Source organism: Aquarana catesbeiana, linkage group LG10 (assembly GCF_042186555.1).
Source record: "Aquarana catesbeiana isolate 2022-GZ linkage group LG10, ASM4218655v1, whole genome shotgun sequence".
NCBI classification, from domain to species: domain Eukaryota; kingdom Metazoa; phylum Chordata; class Amphibia; order Anura; family Ranidae; genus Aquarana; species Aquarana catesbeiana.
In genome coordinates, this window is record NC_133333.1 from 173,938,154 (window position 1) to 173,960,439 (window position 22,286).

The 22,286-nt window shown below is 43.6% G+C and overlaps 1 protein-coding gene across 3 annotated transcripts in view; it reads left to right on the top strand.

Moving 5' to 3' along the window:
* PRKCZ (protein kinase C zeta) overlaps positions 1-22,286 on the top strand; it is a 608,643-nt gene that overhangs the window by 410,566 nt on the left and 175,791 nt on the right. For all 3 annotated transcript variants that reach the window (XM_073602984.1, XM_073602983.1, XM_073602985.1), the window contains one exon: positions 15,561-15,642. In XM_073602984.1, the coding sequence (XP_073459085.1) occupies positions 15,561-15,642 (82 nt within the window). The remainder of the gene's footprint in view (positions 1-15,560; positions 15,643-22,286) is intronic.

The window sequence follows — 22,286 nt, forward strand, 5'->3', positions numbered from 1 at the left end:
CTCAGTTGTTAGGGAGATGGCGGGTGTCAGCTCCCTAACGATGATGAGTCATCCGTGCTGTCAGCAGGGCCCTGTAGATAGCAAAATGTAAATAGGAGAGTCAGCATTGGGGGGAAAAAAAAACACTGTGGGGCTCCCCCCTAAATCCATATCAGGCCCTTTGGGGTCTAGTATGGATTTTAAGGGGGACCCCGTGGCAAAAAAAACAAATGCATGGGGTCCTCCCCAAACTCCATACCAGAACAATGAGCTCATTAGTGTGCTGCTTTACTGCTGGCCAGTCACAGCCTGGGGGAGGGACAAGACCTGTAAATATTAACCAGTCTAGCAGGATTAAAATCCTGTCTCCTACTAGACAGAAAACAAATACTCTGAGGAACGCGTCAACCGGCAGTGGCCCTCAAAGTCTTCTCTATTACCATCTGGAGACTGTTGTTAGACCGATTGCCATCATCTGAAGGCTATTTTATATTGCGGTTTTTCTTTCACATGTTTGTGAGTAGTTTTTAATTTATTCTTTTAATAAAATATATCTGAGGATAATGCACAATATTGGTGCACCCTCTTTTTTCCATTTCTCTTCTCCTACTAGACAGAACTGTACTAGTAGGGCAGTCTGAACTGATAGAAAGAAATGCAAATCCTTTGTAAAGTAAAACAGCTCCCTTGTATGAATTTAATCTGCCTGGAGTTCAGCTTTAACTTAAAAAAAAAAAATATTCCTCAGATCTCTGTTATAAATCATTTAATGCTTACTGAAACACTGTACATAATGATATGCTTAATGTACTTTAGCAGGTAGAGGAACCCTTTGAACTTGTCTGAATTATCCCCTTGGTTACACAGCACTGGCTGACAACCTGTGTTATAAACCAGAATATAAGTATCTGCACTTGGGTTCTATCAATAAATAATCACCTTCTGTCTGTAGAACATTCTTCTTATATATTCATGCGTTCTTTCCAAAAGGAAGGAAGATTTTTTTTTTTTTTTATTTATATATCTTCACTCTACTTCCAGCTATAATCATGACTTTCCCTGTCCAGTATCAGCTGTTACCATGACAACCCAAGTGGCAGAGAACACTTGGAATACAATTAGAATTCCTTGTTTTCTGTTCTTGGATAAATTTGTAACCACTAGCGTGAGGCAAATCTCCAAATTCTGACTCCGAGTGTGTTGTACAGCCTGAACAACCTACAGATTTCATACTATTTGTGCCCTGTTGTTCATTGAACACAAAATTTAAGCCATGCACCTTTCATGTGTATTTAGGAGATCCCTGAAAAGCCCTCAATTTATTGACCGCCTATCCCGCAAATACCTAAAAACTGAGCTTTACGTTCACCTTCTACTCATTCCTTCACAGCTAATACCTTATAAATCATAAGCCCTCCAAACCCTCATGTCTTGAATTTGTAACTGTTACTGTCCCCCTTTATTTTGTAATGCACTGCTCAAACTGCTGGCACGTAATGTAAATCCTCTTTAATAATAATACATATCTGGGGAGAAAGAGTTAAAACTGACCTCCGGGTATGGATTTTATAACATAGTTACATTGGTTCAGCTTGGAATTGTTTCTATTTCTACAGTAATCACTGCTACCTTCTGAGTCCTGTGTATAGTAGCCACAGGGACTTGCTTGGCACAGGCACCAATCACAGGACACCTTGCATTTTTCTCAAAGGAGTTAACCTGGAAGAGAGGCCACTATGTCCACTGGCTGCATACAGGGAACACCTTGCGCCCTCCTACGCCCTGTACTGCGCCTTCCTAATGCCCTGTACTGCACCATCACAACACCCTCCTAATGCCCTGTACTGCGCCCTCCTAATGCCCTGTACTGCGCCCTCTTAACGCCCTGTACTGTGCCTTCCTAACACCCTCCTAATGCCCTATACTGCGCCTTCTTAACACCCTCCTAACGCCCTGTACTGCGCCCTCCTAATGCCCTGTACTGTGCCTTCCTAACACCCTCCTAACGCCCTGTACTGTGCCTTCCTAACACCCTCCTAACGCCCTGTACTGTGCCTTCCTAACACCCTCCTAACGCCCTGTACTGTGCCTTCCTAACACCCTCCTAACGCCCTGTACTGTGCCTTCCTAACACCCTCCTAACGCCCTGTACTGTGCCTTCCTAACACCCTCCTAACGCCCTGTACTGTGCCTTCCTAACACCCTCCTAACGCCCTGTACTGTGCCTTCCTAACACCCTCCTAACGCCCTGTACTGTGCCTTCCTAACACCCTCCTAACGCCCTGTACTGTGCCTTCCTAACACCCTCCTAACGCCCTGTACTGTGCCTTCCTAACACCCTCCTAACGCCCTGTACTGTGCCTTCCTAACACCCTCCTAACGCCCTGTACTGTGCCTTCCTAACACCCTCCTAACGCCCTGTACTGTGCCTTCCTAACACCCTCCTAACGCCCTGTACTGCACCCTCCTAACGCCCTGTATTGTACCCTCCTAATGCCCTGTACTGCGCCCTGTATTGTACCCTCCTAACGCCCTGTACTGTGCCCTCCTAACACCCTCCTAACGCCCTGTACTGTGCCCTCCTAACACCCTCCTAACGCCCTGTACTGCGCCCTCCTAACACCCTCCTAACGCCCTGTACTGCACCCTCCCTGTGTTGCCACCCCCCAACCCCCCCCCGCCAGCTGTCACCTCTGCCCCCATGTCTCTCAATGACCCTCCCATCCTCTTCCCCCCAGCAATCACAGCCTTTTTCTTCTCAATTCTCCCACCCCATAATCCCTATTTCACCCCACCCTCAACTACCCTGCCCTCACCCCTCTACTTCCCACCCTGTCCTCACCCCAGCCTCGCCCAACTCCCTTACAACCCCCCTCCCAAACCACCCCCCTACCTACGTGATAGGTATCGGTAATTGGTATCGGCGAGTACTTACAAAAAAGTATTGGTACTCGTACTCAGTGTTAAAAAAGTGGTATCGGTGCAACCCTATTTAAAAGATACTAGTAATTTTCTATAAAGTTGATTGTAATTTACTGTATACAGTACCTCACAAAAGTGAGTACACCCCTTACATTTTTGTAAATATTTTATTATATCTTTTCATGTGACAACACTGAAGAAATGACACTTTGCTACAATGTAAAGTAGTGAGTGTACAGCTTGTATAACAGTGTAAATTTGCTGTCCCCTCAAAATAACTCAACACACAGCCATTAATGTCCAAACCGCTGGCAATAAAAGTGAGTACACCCCTAAGGATAATGTCCAAATTGGGCCCAAAGTGTCAATATTTTGTGTGGCCACCATTATTTTCCAGCACGGTCTTAACCCTCTTGAGCATGGAGTTCACCAGTACTTCAAAGGTTGCCACTGGAGTCCTCTTCCACTCCTTCATGATGACATCACGGAGCTGGTGGATGTTAGAGACCTTGCACCCCTCCTCCTGAATGTGCCATTACCGGCAGCTCCCGCGCGCATGCACGGGAGTGATGTTATCGCCGCTCCCGTGCTCATGCGCGGGAGTGATGTCATCGCAGCTCCGGCCAATCGCAGTGAATATTGTTATGGCAGCAGCTAGCTCCATAACCCCGGTATCTTCTAATTCAGCGGGCGGTCCGCTACAAAATAAAATTGGTCTCTGTGGCGGATTCGCCGCAAGATCACTTTTATCGGCGGCGGGAGAGGGCCTCTGCCGCTTACCAGAGCTGTTGGCAGTGGCGGAGGCGATCGCGTCTGTCGCCTGCCCTGGGTATGGAGACAAGTGAGGGGAAGATGGGCCCCCACCCATCTCCATATCACTGCATAGCTCTTAAAGGGCCTTTTTTTGTAATTTTTTTTTCTAAATGACAATTTTTTTATTTATTTTTTATTGCATTTTAATGTAAATATGAGATCTAAGGTCTTTTTGACCCCAGATCTCATATTTATAAGGTCATCTCATGCTCATGCTCGACGATCTCGCATGCAGAAGTGAACGCATACGTGACTAGCGCCTACATATGAAGACTGTGTTCAAACCACACATGTGAGGTATCGTCGCGATCGGTAGAGCGAGAGCAATAATTCTAGCCCTAGACCACCTCTGTAACCCAAAGCATACACCCTGATTTTTTTAAACGTCTCCTATGGAGATTTTTAAGGGTAAAAGTTTGTCGCCATTCCACAAGCGGGTACAATTTTGAAGCGTGCCATGTTGGGCATTAATTTACTTGACGTAACATTATCTTTCCCAATATAAAAAAGAAATGGGCTAACTTTACTGTCTACGATCTATGGTGCAAATCATTAAAAATTGATCACACCTGGTGTACTGACAGCCTATCTAATTTCTTGAGGCCCTGAAATGTCAGGACTGTACAAATACCCCCAAAATGACCCCTTTTTGGAACGTAGACAGTCCAAGGTATTTAGAAAGAGACTTGGTGAGTTTTTTGAAGTTGTAATGTTTTCCCACAATTCTTGGAAAGTTATTTCTCACACAGCATAAGCATACTTCAAATTACACCCCAAAATACATTCTGCTACTCCTCCTGAGTATGGCGATACCACATGTGTGAGACTTTATCACAGCCTGGCCACATAGAGAGGTTCAACATGCAGGGAGCACCATTAAGTGTTCTAGGAGCATAAATTACATCTAATTTAATTCCTACTTATCACACTTTTGAAGGCCCTGGAGCACCAAGACAGTGGAATTACCCACAAAATGACCCCTTTTGGAAAGCAAACACCCAATGTATATTCTATGAGGCATTATGAGTCTTTAGAACATGTCATTTTTGTTCAAGTTTTTGGAAAATGTGGAAAGAAAATTAAAACATTTTTTCTTACACAAAGTTGTCAATTTATAAGATTTTTCTAACACATGGCATGAACATCGCAAAAATTACACCCCAAGATACATTCTGCTAATTGTCCTGAGTATGGCGATACCACATGTGAGACCTTTACAGCCTGGCCACATAGAGAGGTCCAACATACAGGGAGCACCATCAGGCGTTCTAGGAGCATAAATTACACATATAATTTCCTGATGACCTCCAACACTTTTGAAGGTCCTGAAGCACCAGGACAGTGGAATTACCCACAAAATGACCCCATATTGGAAAGCAAACACCCCCAATGTATATTGTATGAGGCATGGGCATGTGACAGCTACTCAGCACCATCAGGCGGTCTAGGAGCATAAATTACACATATAATTTCCTGATGACCTACCACACTTTTGAAGGTCCTGAAGCACCAGGACAGTGGAATTACCCACAAAATGACCCCATATTGGAAAGCAAACACCCCCAATGTATATTGTATGAGGCATGGGCATGTGACAGCTACTCGGGTGCTCTGATGAGCTGGTTAGAAGTACTCTGATGGGCTGTGACAGGTACAGACTTTGTATGTTTTCTTGTATCTTGGAATGTTTGTACTGTTCAATTGAAAACCTTAATAATATATTGAAAGCAAAATGCTTCAGATCAGTGGATCTAGCAATGTAGGCTTTGCACGCAGATGTAGACTTTTTTCCTGTAAAATAATGGCCTTGTCCTGAGATTCACTTTTGGTCAGTTTGGGCCATCTATAACCGCAATGGGCCAAAGGGGGCTTAGAAAGTGAAGAGGGGTGGAGGCAACCACAAATTTACAGGGAAAGTCAATATTTGCATATCATTTTAGTTGCCTGTCTCTGGATCTATTCAATTCATAATGTGGTTTCTACCAAATCTGTTACATATTTGTTGCGTCAGAGAGTCCTCTCAAATTGCTTCAAGACCCAAATTCAGACACAAATTTTCCCTTAGCTTTAAAGCAGAGAAGGACTGGAACCCTTTTCTGTTTTTTTATTGCATTTGTATTATATTGTAGGTGAGTATTCCCCTCACTTTCTGGCCTGGTGACATCTTTTGCAGTACATGGAAATCTCCACAACACCCAGACAACCAGCAATAGAAACATTGTTTTAGTGAAGTGGAGAAAGGTTAAACCTTTTCTTAGTGTTTATCATCTGCTCCATTGGCTTTCAAGAGTGTGGCTTTTTGCCAGCCAGAGCAGCCTTTGAGATGACTTCTTTTGATTATAGTAAAGCTGAACTCCAGGCAGACCATACATATCACAGCCTAAGAGCCAATCCATCCATTCCATTTATACCCAATCAGACAGGCCATTACACTACATGGCCATTAATAAATCTAAATTAGATTTTACAACCGTATTGCACTGTATGTGGTAAGCTTTAAAGACCGGAATTTGTTAATTTAGTGTGCGACTTCTATCATTTAAATCACAACTTACTGCAACTAATGTTGCTTTTAAATGTTTTTTGCCGTGCTTTCCATGTTTTTTTTTAACCGAGATTTGCGTTTGGCTTTTTGCTCCTTTGTGTGTGTGTTTTTTTTTTTACATTCACTGTATATAGCCGGTTGCTAATAAGTGAGCCGGGAAGCCGGCCAACGTGTCCTTAACAATTGATGAGTCATCGCCTGTCAGCTGAAAAGAAAAAAATAATTGCCCGCAAAAAAAAATAAATAAAAAAAAAAACGGCATGGGATCCCCCCTCTAGGTCTGAGTGCGCCCCCCCCTCTCCTGAACCATACCAGGCCGCATGCCCTCAACAAGGGGGGCCCCATGGCACCCCCCCATTTTGCGGGCATGCGGCCTGGTATGGTTCGGAGGGGGGGGGGGCTTGCTTGTTCCCTCCCTTTCCTGACCTGCTGTGCTGCATGCTCGGATAAGGGTCTGGTATGGATTTTGGGGGGACCCCACGCCATTTTTTATTTTATTTTTTGCATGGGAATATCGCCTCCAATTCCATACCAAACTGAAGGGTCTGGCATGGATTTGGGGGGATCCCACGCCATTTTTTTCATGAATTTTTTTAGCTGGCAAATCTTTTTTTCTTCACATTCAGCTGTCGGCGGAGAACCCCGCTGACAGCTGATGACTCACCGGTTGTCAAGGACGCAGGAGCCAGTTTCCTGGTCCGCTCCTTAGCGACCAGCTATATACAGTGTATATAAAAGAAAAAAATTGCGGTAAAAACGCAGTGCTTGTGTTTTGGATGCAGGTCCATTGAAGTCTATTACATGGAAAACGCTGCATGCTGCAAGTAAAACGCAGAGGCACAAAAATGCATTGATTTGAACGTGTTCCATAGGAACCCACGTTAAAAAAAATGAGTAATGTCCTGGAACCCATGTTAAAAATAATGTCACCCGCCACGTCTTTGACAAGCGATGAGTCATCAGCTGTCAGCAGGGTTCCCCTGGCACCACTGGTTTTACCATGACAAGGGTTGAGGCTGAAAGATGGAGCACAAAATTCCACTGGGTGAAGCAACATGCGGTATGAACGCTTTCCCACTGTTCAGCCTGAAGGAAGCACCATCCATCTGCGGCTCCCACATCTAAAGCACCACATGGATCTCTGGTCTATTTGCACTGCCTGCCCACAGTGACTGAGTCACCTCTGGCCACCAGAAACCCTCATCAGGACCAGCTCTCTGGGTTTGTGATTATCTGAGGCTTTTGCCTCATATTAGGCCTTTGCTTAACACTATGTGGAAGCAATATGTCTTCTCTAGACACTTATGCCCCGTACACACGATCAGAAATTCCGCCAGCAAAAGTCCGATGTGAGCTTTTGGTCGGAAATTCCGACCGTGTGTATGCTCCATCGGACTTTTGCTGGCAGAATTTCTGCCAGCAAAAGATTGGGAGCAGGTTCTCTATTTTTTCATTTTCCGTTCATCTGTATGCAATTTCCGATGCGCAAAAAACCATGCATGCTCAAAATCATCGCTTCGTATGGAACTTCTCTTTTCTAGTGCCGTCGTACGTGTTGTACGTCACCGCGTCCTTGATGGTCGAAAGTTCAGAGAACTTTTGTGTGACCATGTATATGCAAGCCAAGCTTGAGCGGAATTCCGTCGGAAAAACCTTGGATGGTTTTTCCGATGAAAATCCTGATCATGTGTACAGGGCATTAGAGGACAGTCGACCCTACTATGCTGAAGTTTTGGAGGAGCTACAACAGCTGCAAAAACTTTGCACTACACCTGCTATAATCCTCATTCTTTGTGCAGACTGGAAACATCCTAAAGGGTCCTGAGCCCCACCAAGGAGTCAGACCAATTCCCTTTTGAAAGAGACTATGCATACATGGTGGTCTGTTCAGACCACAGATGCACCAGTAATCCACCCTAATTGGTACTCAATTAGACTAGGTTAGGGTGTGCTACCCCTTTGGTATTCCACAGACAGCTAAGCTAGATTGAATGAAAGTGGTTGTAAACCCTCACTTATACCCAGTGAAGTGAATAGCCTCAGATGATACACAGAGATAAAACCATTCCTCCTACATAAGTTTTACTTGTTTATCTGCATTCTTCTCTTGTGTACAACCCTTCAAATGTGCAGATTTGTGATAAAATCCTTATGCATCTATGAGGAGTACAGAGGAGGGAGTGGATTGCTGCAGTTATAGCTCTTATACACTATGTCAGTGATGGCAATCCTTGGCACTCCAGTTGTTTTGGAACTACATTTCCCATGATCAACTACACTGCAGAGTGCATGAGCATCATGGGAAATGGGGTTCTAAAACATCTGGTGTTCCAAGGTTTGCTATCACTGCACTATGTAAAGAAGATTTTTTTTTAGATGAATGTTTAGTCTGAACTAGAGGTCGACCGATATATCGGCCGGCCTATTTGGTGTTTTTTTCTTAATCGGCATCGGCCGATTGTGCTGATAAAAAATGCCGATATAACTCAGCGCGACTTGCAAATGACTTCTGAAGTCAATACAAGTTGCCTGTAGTCTTCTGTGTAGCACTTCTCTCCCCTCTTTGGGCAGCCTGCCAAATCTGATAAAAAGAACCTGAATTGATACAATGTTTACACTTCTGAATGAGCTGAACTCAGTGTGTAGAAGTTCTCAGTTTAACCATTTAAAGACTAAATCTTTTCTGACATTTGTTGCTTACAAGTAAAAATCCTGTATTTTCTGCTAGAAAACCACTTAGAACCCCCAAACATTACAGGTAAAAGCCAGTAAATTAGAATATTTTGAAAAACTTGATTTATTTCAGTAATTGCATTCAAAAGGTGTAACTTGTACATTATATTTATTCATTGCACACAGACTGATGCATTCAAATGTTTATTTCATTTAATTTTGATGATTTGAAGTGGCAACAAATGAAAATCCAAAATTCCGTGTGTCACAAAATTAGAATATTACTTAAGGCTAATACAAAAAAGGGATTTTTTAGAAATGTTGGCCAACTGAAAAGTATGAAATGAAAAATATGAGCATGTACAATACTCAATACTTGGTTGGCGCTCCTTTTGCCTCAATTACTGCATTAATGCGGCGTGGCATGGAGTTGATGAGTTTCTGGCACTGCTCAGGTGTTATGAGAGCCCAGGTTGCTCTGATAGTGGCCTTCAACTCTTCTGCGTTGTTGGGTCTGGCATTCTGCATCTTCCTTTTCACAATACCCCACAGATTTTCTATGGGGCTAAGGTCAGGGGAGTTGGCTGGCCAATTTAGAACAGAAATACCATGGTCCGTAAACCAGGCACGGGTAGATTTTGCGCTGTGTGCAGGCGCCAAGTCCTGTTGGAACCTGAAATCTCCATCTCCATAGAGCAGGTCAGCAGCAGGAAGCATGAAGTGCTCTAAAACTTGCTGGTAGACGGCTGCGTTGACCCTGGATCTCAGGAAACAGAGTGGACCGACACCAGCAGATGACATGGCACCCCAAACCATCACTGATGGTGGAAACTTTACACTAGACTTCAGGCAACGTGGATCCTGTGCCTCTCCTGTCTTCCTCCAGACTCTGGGACCTCGATTTCCAAAGGAAATGCAAAATTTGCTTTCGTCAGAAAACATGACTTTGGACCACTCAGCAGCAGTCCAGCTCTTTTTTTCCTTAGCCCAGGTGAGACGGTTTTCGCGCTGTTTCTTGGTCAACAGTGGCTTGACACGAGGTATGCGGCAGTTGAAACCCATGTCTTTCAAGCGTCTCTTGGTGGTGGATCTTGAAGCACTGACTCCAGCAGCTGTCCACTCCTTGTGAATCTCCCCCACATTTTTGAATGGGTTTTTTTTCACAATCTTGACTAGGGCGCGGTGATCCCTATCGCTTGTAAACTTTTTCTGACCACAGTTTTTCCTTCCCTTTGCCTCTCTATTAATGTGTTTGGACACAGAGCTCTGAGAACAGCCAGCCTCTTCAGCAATAACCTTTTGTGTCTTTCCCTCCTTGTGCAATGTGTCGATGGTCGCCTTTTGGACAGCTGTCAAATCTGAAGTCTTCCCCATGTTTGTGTAGGCTTCAGAACTGGACTGAGAGACCATTTAAAGCCCTTTGCAGGTGTTTTGAGTTAATCAGCTGATTAGTTTGTGGCACCAGGTGTCTTCAAAATTTAACCCTTACACAATATTCTAATTTTGTGACACACGGAATTTTGGATTTTCATTTGTTGCCACTTCAAATCATCAAAATTAAATGAAATAAACATTTGAATGCATCAGTCTGTGTGCAATGAATAAATATAATGTACAAGTTACACCTTTTGAATGCAATTACTGAAATAAATCAAGTTTTTCAAAATATTCTAATTTACTGGCTTTTACCTGTATATATTTTTTTTTTAGCAGAGACCCTAGGGAATAAAATAGCGGTTGTTGCAATATTTTATGTCACACGGTATTTGCGCAGCGGTTTTTCAAACGCAATTTTTAAAAAAAAAATACACTAATAAATTAAAAAAAAAAACTAAGCAGTAAAGTTAGCCCATTTTTTTCGTCCAAAAGTTTTGATTACCTGTTTTTGTGTATTTATTTTTAAGATATAGTTTTTTTTTATATATTTTTTTTTATCTAAATTATACATACAAGTGAACTGATTGGAGGTTTGTTTAATAAATGTAAAAAATTTTCTGTATCACTTTGGCCCCTTTCACACTGGGGCGGTGGGGGCGTCGGCGGTACAACAGCGCTATTTTTAGCGCTGCTGTACCGTCGTTCTTGCAGCGGTATTCGGCCGCTAGCGGTGCGGTTTTACCCCCCGCTGGCGGCCGAAAAAGGGTTAAAATCCCTCGTACAGCGTGGCTATAGCCGCGGTATTGCCGCGGTATAGCCGCGCTGTCCCATTGATTTCAATGGGCAGGAGCGGGGAAGGAGCGGTGAATACACCGCTCCTTCCCCGCTCCAAAAAAGCGGTTTGCAGGACTTTTTTCACCGCCCTGCCTGCGCACCGCTTCAGTGTGAAAGCCCTCGGGCTTTCACACTGAACAAACAGCGGAGGCTGTTTAGGGGCGGTTTTCAGGCGGTATTTTTAGCGCAATACCGCCTGAAAACCGCTCCAGTGTGAAAGGGGTCTTTAGGTTGCTTTCACACTGCAGCGGGCATGCGTTGACGGTAAAACGCTGCTAGTTTTAGCGGCGCTTTAGCGTCATTTTAGCGGCGCTATTCGGCTGCTAGCGGGGAGCTTATAACCCAGCTAGCAGCCGAGGAAGGTGTTAAATGCGCCCCTGAAGTGCCGCTGCCGAAACGCTTTGCAGGCGCTTTGGCAGCGGTGCGCATTCATTTCAATGGGCAGGAGTGGTGGTATACACCGCTCCAAAGATGCTGCTTGCAGGACTTTTTTTAACATCCTGCCAGCGCATCGCCTCAGTGTGAAAGTACTCAGGATATCACACTGAGACTGCAGGGGAGCCGTTTTACAGGCGCTATTTTTAGCCCAAAAGCGCCTGAAAAACGCCCCAGTGTGAAAGGGGTCTAACTGTTAAATTTGATGAGATGAAGGAAAAAAAAAAAATCGGCCCAATATATCGGCCCAAAAAAATCGGCATCACATATCGGCCATCGGCATCACATATCGGCCATCGGCCACCGAGATTTCTAAATATCGGCATCGGCCAGAGAAAAACCCATATCGGTCGACCTCTAGTCTGAACCCTTCTGAAAGACCTAATGCTTGCAAGCTTCAACCAGTTAGGACCTAACAGGTGTCTAATGTTTGTATTGATCAGTCACCAATGGGCAAGGCTATTCAGTTCAATCCTTAAATTACACCACATGGGTTATTAAAACCTTTGTTAACTCGGCACATTTACGACTCCTTCCCCTTTAAGGTCTTGTATGGTGTTGAGGAAATATCATCTTAACATAATCTCTCCTCCTTTAGTTAATTTAGCCTTTTCAGCGTTTGCTTGTATTTTTCTCTTTGGGAAAATAAGGTGTTTTCATATTCTCACTCTTGGAGGACTCTGCTGCCAGGGGTGTCCCCAATTCTCGTGCTTAGTTCTGGTCCACCAGAACAGATGGATCCTTCGTTGAGGGATTTCACTGTGATTCTTGACCTGGACTCCAATGAAAACCAATTAGTGTTGCAGGACCTTCACCCCCATGAATTTTTGGGAGCTCTTGGCAGTCTTCCCTAGAGATAATGCATTACCTTCTGGCTGTCCTGAAAGGGTAGTCTCCATACCAAAATGAGAGGCTTGAGCACCTGGCTGCTCCTTCCCTGCACAACAGAAAGAAAGCATCACTTAAGGGCTTTGTGCTGGTCTAGATTGTCAGCAGACAGAGCATGCTGGAATCTTGCTGCAAGAACCCACTGTTGATGATATAGCATGTCCAGAGGTCTTCGTGGGACCTGATTACCTGGGAATAGGTCCTTCTGTGGCAGATCCATAGCCCCCTGAGGAAGTTCCTTCAAGTCCCTTCCTTGGTTCGGTCATTAATCAGGTGAATGTTCTATGCTGTGTGACTAAGGTTCCTGCCCCTCACTCCACAGTTGTAAATGCTCACTCTTCTCATGGAACCTTACTTCCCTGGACACTATAGACTTGGAGTTTAGGGCTTGAACCTGCACATATAGACCAGGTGATCTTCTCTTTTAGGCCTGTTTTTTTGTCCAAGTTTCCAACATCTGGGGACCTTTTGTGTTTTTTTTTTTTTTTTTTTTTTGTCTAGGAACTTGCCTCAGTGTTCATTTTGGTTGACCACATCATGCTGTTGGTATGTAATCATGTTGTTACACCTGTTTTTGCTTCACAGCCTCTTGTTGATTAAGGCTCAATGTTCCTTTAGATGCAGTTATTCTCCTTGGTGACTATCTCCTCTGTCCTGGTATTGAGCATCAGGTTTATCCTCTATGGCCTTCTCTGGGTCGGTGACAGCTTTAGGGACTTTGTATCTGGTTCGCATTTAGGCATTAGACTATTAGGTAGTCCTGAGTTGCAGATGATCTCTAGTTCCTTTCTGGACCTGTCAGTGGCTGTTGACTTCAGTTGGACTGCTTGTGGAATGTCCTATTTCTGGATTCCTGTATGACTCGATGAACGAGAAGGAAAAGGAGATTATTGTACTTGCCATAAAATGTATTTCTTTGAATGCGTTGAGGAACCCAGGTCCACCTCCTCTGTTTGTTTTTTGCTTGTCCTGGTACTGCTTTTTCAAAACATCGAGACCTGCTCGGTGGAAGAAGCATTATACAAGGCCTGGTTTACAATTTTTGTTTGCCAGTGCCCTAAACCCCCTGTAAGCTGCAGTATATTCCTACTATATCTGAATTCCTGTGTCCCTTCAGTGGACTCTTATAAATAGATTTTATGGTACAGTGCCATGGAAAAGTATTCACACCCCTTGAAATTTTCCACATTTTGTCATGTTACAACCAAGAACGTAAATGTATTGGGATTTTATGTGGTAGGCCAACACAAAGTGTCACATAATTGTGAAGTGGAAGTAAATTATTAAATGGTTTTCAAAATTTTACAAATAAATACCTGAAAAGTGTGGCATGCATTTGTTTTCAGCCCCCTTTACTCTGATACCCCTAACTAAAATCTAGTGGAACCTGTGTGTACTTTAATCTCAGTACAAATACAGCTGTTCTGTGAAGCCCTCAGAGGTTTGTTAGAGAAACTTGGTGAACAAACAACAACATGAAGGCTGAAGAACACATCAGACAGGTCAGGGATAAAGTTGTGAAGTTCAAAGTGAGCTTAGAATATAAAAAAAATATCCCAAGCTTTGAACATCTAACGGAGCACTGTTTAATCCATCATCTGAAAATGGAAAGAGTATGGCACAACTGCAAACCTTCCAAGACATGGCCCTCCACCTGAACTGACAGGCCGGTCAAGGAATACATTAATCAGAGAAGCAGCCAAGAGGCCCATGGTAAATCTGGAGGAGCTGCAGAGATTCACAGCTCAGGTGGGAGGATCTGTCTATTAGTCGTGCACTCCAGAAATCTGGCCATTATGAAAGAGTGTCAAGAAGAAAGCCATTGTTGAAAGAAAACCATACGTCCAGTTTGCAGTTTACCAGAAGCCTTGTGGGGGACACAACAAACGTGGAAGAAGGTGCTCTGGTCAGATGAGACCAAAATTGAACTTTTTGGCCTAAAGTAAAAACACTGTGTGGTGGAAAACTAACATTGCACATCACCCTGAACACACCATCCCCACTGTGAAACATGGTGGTGGCAGCATCATGATATGGGATTTTTTTTCTTTAGCAGGGACAGGGAAACTGGTCAGAGTTGATGGGGAAGTTGGATGGAGCCAATTGCACTGCAATCTTAGAAGAAAACCTGAGTCTGTAAAATACTTGAGACTGGAGTGAAGGTTCACCTTTCAGCAGAACAACAATCCTAAACATACAGCCAGAGCTACAATGGAATGGTTGAGATATTAGAAGCATATTCATGTGTTAGAATAGCCCAGTCAAAGTCCAGACCTAAATGCAATTGAGAATCTATGCCAAGACTTGAAAATTGCTGTTCACAGATGCTCTCCATCCAAACTGACAGATCTTGAGCTATTTTGCAAAGAAGAATAGGCAAAAATATCACTCTAGATGTGCAAAGCTGGTAGAGACATACCCGAATTGTTTGTAAAACATTTTGAAAACCATTTATCATTTTCCTTCCACTTCACAATTATGTGCCACTTTTTGTTGGTCTATCACATAAAATCCCAATAAAATATATTTACGTTTTTGGTGGTAATATGACAAAATGTGGAAAATTTCAAGGGGTATGAATACTTTTTCAAGGCACTGTAAGTACAAAAATCTTATTTTTTTTGGTTTAATAGTCCTTCATTTGTATGGTCCTGTAAAAGAAAGTCAAAGTAGGTGCTGCATTTTAGCTGAATTTTTTGTATTGTTTTTGGCTAAATTGCTCTACCACTGAAAGAGCTGTATGGGATTCAGAGTGCATTAATAATGGAGATGTGCCTAAGTAAGCCTTCTGAATGCTTGCTGCTTGGAGTCCTGTTAAAGTGGAGACATGTCAGTTAGGATGCAGTTCACGTCTTGCTTCTCTTCTTATATTTGCCAGAGCATGAACCTGAAAGATTTCAAAACGTGTTTTGAGCTATTCATTGTCATGATCAGGGTGGCACATTAATTTAGCATCTAGCTCCACTAAGAAAAGTCAGTATTATTATTATTATTATTATTATTATTTTTTTTTTTTATAACATCGCCATTCCTGTGTATATTTTTTTTCCTAGCCACCAGGAAGTGTAACCTGTCCCTTTTATCTGTGTAACAGGATCCGGTCATGCCTTTCCAGGAGCCGCGCCTAGATGACAAAAGTGATGAGGGCGAAATCCCCCCTGATGAAACAGATCAAAGTAAGTTGCACATTGACCTATGAGAAAGACCTGTAATTCCAAAGAGCAACCATCTCAGAAACCATAATTTAATTACGGTGTCTGTAGTGGTAAAGTGTTTTTTTTTTTTCTCTTTTTGCCTAAAGCAATTTGAAAGCTATTAGAGAGGTCTTTGGGTATCAGGCAGAGAGAGAGAGAGTGCATCAAGAATTCGTTACACAGCTGAGTGATTTTGTCCTTCTAGTTGTTCATTACTGCATGTGCTTGTGTGCAAGTTCTGCACCTGCTTGTTCAAATGCTGCACTCACTGCAGGCTAGACTATATTTTAATATACTAAAGTATGGAAAATAGAACTTCATTAAAGGCCACTAGTAAAAAAAAAAAAAAAACTCTGGTTTTATTTTAGGAGTTTGTAAAATGTTTAAACATTTATTTAGAAATAAAGCACCCAAACTTGTCTTAAAATAACACTCCAGCCAAAACTGAAAAGCGGGCCTTTAGATTTCTACAGGGATAACAGACTATCTTTTCAGCACTAGTTTTACATCTAGAGATTGCTGTGCTCATCAGTCCATCCCACTCCGGTTTGTCAGCAATTTGGCTATCCTGGAATACACTTTGTTGTAATATTGGAACACCTTCCTTTTTACCTTAATAAATAAGACTAATAAGAGGAAGAAAATACCTTTGTAGTTGGGCTTATGTGGATGGCATCAATTTAAGACACTTTGGAGATCATCCAGAATTCATTGACAGATGCATTTGACCTGCAGTTGATCTCCTTTTAAACTGCACTTAAAGTAGGATTAAATGCCCATGAATTATTTTTACCCATAGGTACAGTAAATATCTCCTAAACATGCACCGTTTAGGAGATATTTACTTGTAAAGGCGCCAGTGACGTTAGTGGCTCATGCGTTCCTTCAGAGCCCTGTGCCGTGAACAGCGGCGTACATGCGTAGGAGTGACGCCATCTTGGCTTGTCCAGTCAAAGGAACTGGAGCCCGCCAACCCAGAGGGAAGACCAGGTGAAGATGGAAGCCCTGTCAGCAATGACAGTGCTCTGCTGGAGGACTTCATTTTAAGGTAAGTTTTAGATAATGTACTAGTATGCGATGCATACTAGCACATTATAACTTTGCCTTGCAAGTTTAAAAAAATGAAGGTTTACTACCACTTTAAACGTGTCAAGCAGGTTTTGCGCTCACATATACTTGTGTAAGAATGCAAAACCAATTTAAGCCAAACAAAAGCCAGTTGGCACAGGTCTTTATACTTGTCCATTTTGGTTAGAAGTCTATGGAGAAAGACAGGAAAAAAGTGTTAAGAGACTGTAATAAAGAACACTTTGCGAAACAGAATAGCCATTTGACAAAAAAATTATTTCACCATTAAATGCATGTTTTGTGTAATAAAATTTTGCCTCTGCATCTGAAAGATGCTTTTGTTAAGGAATTAAACATATTTACAAGGAAATGATCAGGAGAAAAAATAACAAATGGCGTTCTTTCATTCTGCAAGTCCACAGAAGGCGGTCAAATAGGCTCTGGCAGTTGGCCTGGCTCTGTTATCCTTTGACAGAACCCACAGGAAAATATGTGACGGTTATGAAAGACTTAAGGTCTGCTTTAATTAAAAGGAATGGGAAGTGTTGTTTCAGCAAGCAATTTCACCTTTTCTCTGATATCCTCATAAAGTCAGTGCAGTTCTATGCATCATTGTGCTGTTAGTACAAGCACCCTGGTGCTTCCCTCCTGGGAGAAGACTAGCACAGGACTTCAGAGCATTGAGTCTATATAAAACTGAAGTTGGACTTTAAGGCTTTTATTATATTACGTGGCTTTCACATTTTTGCATGTGTTTCCTTCCATTGCTGTATTAAAAAGAGATTTGTATGTTTTCCAATAGGGAGCTCTGTATGTCAGACTCTGTCTTCTTAAAGTGAATATAAACATAATTCATGAAATTTGACCTGGGCGAATCTATCTGTAGTGTTTACTCATCTCTCTCCAAAGTCCTAAGTTTGGTGTCTTTCTGGTGCTTGTTTCTTCTGTTATCAGCATGATAACTTCTGACAAGCTCTCTGACAACCCAAGATAAAACCAGCCTGAAATTTGTGTCGGGATGATGCGTAAAAATAGATGGGCAGACAGCTGGTCTATTCATAGCACAGCTCTGCACATTCCTTCCTTCGACCTGGTTCACACCTATGCATTTTATATGGAAAGGGCCAGGGACTTTTTTCTGTTTTTTGGTTCCATAGACTTCAATGGATCAAAAATGTGTATTGAAAAACCCAAAATGCACCTGAAATATGCAAACTGCAACCTGCATAGGTGTGAACCAGGCCTTCTGCTACCTATGCGAGGGGGGTGCCTTTCCTCCAATCTGCTGTCACACAGTGTATGCCAAGAATCCACACCCAGTGGTGGAACAGGAAGAGAAAATGCTAACACGATGTGGAATTCTAAGTAGTCTGGACAGTTGAAGACAGCAGATATACATGCAAAACTTATGTAGGGAGATTTGTTTCATCCCTGTGTATCATCTGGGGCTGTTCACTTCACCGGGTATATGTGAGGGTTTGCATCCACTTTAACTGCCAAAATATTAGCCATGCAAGCATTGTATTGTTTTCTTTGGATTGACACACAGGCTTGCGTTATGTGAAGAAGCAGTAAAAACATGACCATCGAGTAGCACCGCAGAACAGGATGCAGAGCCTTTGTATGCAATGAGTAAAAATGGCAGCCCTCATTTACTTATATGGTTAAAAACTAAATATAGGAACAGTCACTGTTTGTAGTATAGATTCCTGCCTTAAGGTGCTTTTTCAACTGTCTCCCTAACATTTGTCTTAACCAGGTTTTTAATAATACCCTATCCAGTATGCCTTAACATGAAGCTGAACATTTTTGCAAGCTGTGCTTATAGTTTAGCAGATATAATTTTCATTACGACCAGTTTTTAACATCATGCCTACAGAATACCCTTCAGGGATCTTAAACAGTCTGGAAGGAACATTTTTACAAATGATCTATCGCACATTGGCGCTTAGGACTCGCACATCCCTTGCTTTACAGTAGTCTGCTCCCAGACTTTCTTATTGTGATGATGCTTGGTAGCAGAACTTGCTATAGTCATGCCACGGGATGCAACAAAGGTGCTTCACTGATAGGCATAGTGAAAAATGGTTTTAAGCCACTAGATGCAGGCTCTTTTCTGAATGGATGTAAAAGTGCTGGTGTTTATAGCAACTGGTTAGATGTGGTATTTGTTCATGTATTCAAAAATGTTTTTGGAACAGTTCACCTCTTTTCTCACTTTGAGACCATTTATAGAAAAGCCTTAATCTCAGAAGGTGCTTTACCTATGTATACATTAAAGAACAACTCTGCTCATAATAGTGCAGTCTCTTGCATTATTTTATGTACCCATTAAAAAATAATCAATTTTTGCTTGTTGCAGTTTGGGAATTACATTAGCTGTGAAATGTGTGCCTACATACCAGCATTATCTATAGCTACCCATAGAAATAAGACGAGAACAAACTTTTCCCAGTAGGTGCACATTTTTTTAGAAAGAACAAGGATGGTTTTTTAATTGAAATTAAAGCAAAGAGGTAAAGACAGTAGAAATGCATTATATATTTTTTTACTTTACCAGCCAATGGATGTGTTATTCTGTTCAGTCACCTACCACACTGCAGTTCCTACCACACTGCTTTCTGCTAAATGTACAGAGGCAGTGATGCTGCTTCAGTGAGCAAGCTGGAGGAGGCAGGTGACATAAGATGGTTTGCTAAACCAGGAAGTAAAGTTGGCAATAAGTGGATGGAAATTTGGCTGGTTCAGCAGGGACTGGTCAAATTTCATCCATTTATGGCCATTATTGCTCAACACAAATGTTGATCATACTATTGACTTCTGACAAACGATCAGCAGTTGCAGCAAATTGGCTGCAGGGCTGATCAGCATATTCTGACAGTGAAGGAATCGAGGAAAGAAAATGAACAGGTTCCCCCCATCCACACAATCGTTCCTGCTGTGCTATTGTATTTTGACAGTGAAGAGGATTTCTAAACCCACCTTGCGTGTGGATAGGGGAATCCCTTCTGTTTTTTTTTTTTTTTTTTTTTTTAGATCTCTAGGCAGACTAGGTGTGTCACTTGTCTGTGTAGTGTTTCAAATGTAGGTTATTAAAGTGTTTAGAAGCAGTATAAAATCTTCTGCATTTTTTAAATGAATGGATAATTGTCAAGTAGTGCATGAATCCTGCCGCTGCCCTCTTTGCCAAATATTGATCACCTTCCCTGGATGCAGACATCGCCAAAGAAGAGGTGCTGATGGCCATACGTTTTTTTCCAAATTAAAAATCACCAGGGCCGGGGGGGCATGTCCTGATGTGAATGGCGACGGACGTGTTTCTGGAGAGCTCCGGGTATCCTGCCTGCCATCTGTGTATCTACCGGTTTGGTGAACATTGACATCGCTACCAGACTGTTCCTCTTCATCCCCTGCTCTACCCTGGCCAAGTAGTGAGCGGTGTTGCCGCCCGGGAGAGGGGATATTTGACCGCCCATGATCGGCCTATACCTTCCAGCCGCCGCCATCTTGCCCGGCCAATGTCCCGCAGCGGTGCCCTGGGCCCTAGCATTCTACAATTCCGGAATGCCGCTCAGCCATCCTGAGCCTCCATCTCACTCCCCATACCCCAGCTTTGGCCTAGAGTATTGCTGGACCGGAACTGCTTGTGGAGGCCGGTCGCAGCCTGCCAGGGCCTGGTAGCGGTGGCCATTTTCCCGGCCTGGGACTCGCAGCTGTGCACCCCCCATCCCATGCTCCGGAACACACACCTGACAGCCCCATCCATCCTGTCACCACTTTACCCCCCTTTGGGGCTTGGGCGTTCTCTGAGCTATCATTGTCCGTAGCAGCTGGCCGCGGCCTGCTGGGGCCTGGTGACGGCCGCTATCTTCTCGGCCCCCATCCTGCTACACTGCTTGGGGCTGAACACAATCGGGGCCCAGCTGCGCAGTCTCCACATCTCTAGCCTCCTGTTCATCATCCTGCCAGGTGAGGGAAAGCTGCTGAGCCGAGCCTGCACACCTATCCTGACAAAGGTACATAGGGCCTGGCCAAGACCTCCATCTGGGTGTCTCCTGCCCTCCCCATAGGTGCTGCCTGTGTCCTCTCCAGTGCAGATGCCCTCAAAAAAGAGTTAACCCAAGTCTACCCCACGGCAGAAACCACCGTCATCTCCTTCACCGCGACCAGACGCCATCTTGGTCGGGAGGCTCCAGGCCCTATTAGCCGAACTGGAAATGGATCCCGGAGACGCTCCGGTGGTGATGACATCAGCCCCCTTATCCCAGGATAGTACAGCCACGATTCTAGCAGCTATTGAACAGAGCAAGACCTCACTGCTAATGTGCATAGACCACCTTGCTGAAGAATGTAACCTGATAAGATCATGGAGTGAATGACAGAGTCTGAGTCCAGAATCTCTGCGACCAAGGATCTTACCGCCACCCACGGCGCATCCATCGCCGAGTTACAGTGCACGGGACAGGCCCTGGTTGCGAAATCTGACAGTGCTGAAAACGGACTCTGGCGGAACAACATTAGAGTCCTTGGCCTGCCTGAGGGAGAGGAGGGGGACCATCCGGTGGAATTTGCAGAGGAGTTCTTCAAGGGCCTACTGGGTCTTACAGCTGTTACCCCTACGTATGTGGTTGAGAGAGCCCATCGTGTACCCACAGGCCGAGCCATCCCTGGGAATCTCCCCAGACCCTTCCTAGTCCACTTTCTTAATTACAGGGACAGAGGCAGGATCTTAGCTGACACTCGTAAGCATCCCACACTACCATACGGCAACACCTCCATCCTCCTCTTCCCTGGTTTCTCGGCCGAGCTACAGAGGAAGAGGAAAACCTTTTAAGGATGTCCGCAAAAGGTTTAGAGCAAAAAACATTAAATACGGCATGCTTTATCCCAGCTGACTCCGGGTCCAACATGCCGGCAATGTCCCTTTTTTTTGACACCCCATCTGAGGCAGACGGCTGGCTGGCCACTTTGAGATAAAGGTTTCCTGTCACTTAAGATTATCTGATGCACAGATCTTCCACATCCTGAACTCTCTTATCCTACTGTTCTCCTTTTCACTAGTACCGGAGCCACGGCCGGTGCACCTTTACGTTGGATACGCACTTACCCCTCACGGTTTAATTTTGTAAGAGCATAAAATTTCCCCAAACTGTTACACCCTGCTTTTTTGGAGGAGCTTTGCAAAAGTTGAACTGAAAATTCAGCTCAGTGCCACCGAAGACTGCACTGTGACCTGACTATCAGGTTCACAGCCATTTTTTGTTTTTGTTTTTGGGTATAGACCGCTTCATGGCCTCCCCCATGATGTTCTGGGTGGCTCTGGGAAATGGTAGGATAAGCACCTGGTGCTTGGGAAGTTTTAATTTGGTTGAAGTGTTTTTCTATATGTTGATTTTATGTTTCATGTACATTGGCTCATGCTCCACTGCTGCCCACCGGGTGTCACCTTCTCAACGATTATTAATCTCCTCTAATTATTATGGCCGGAGTGAATATGGCGTCACGTGACCGGGATACTTTTTCTGTGGTATCCTGGAACGTGCGTGACCTCAATTCTA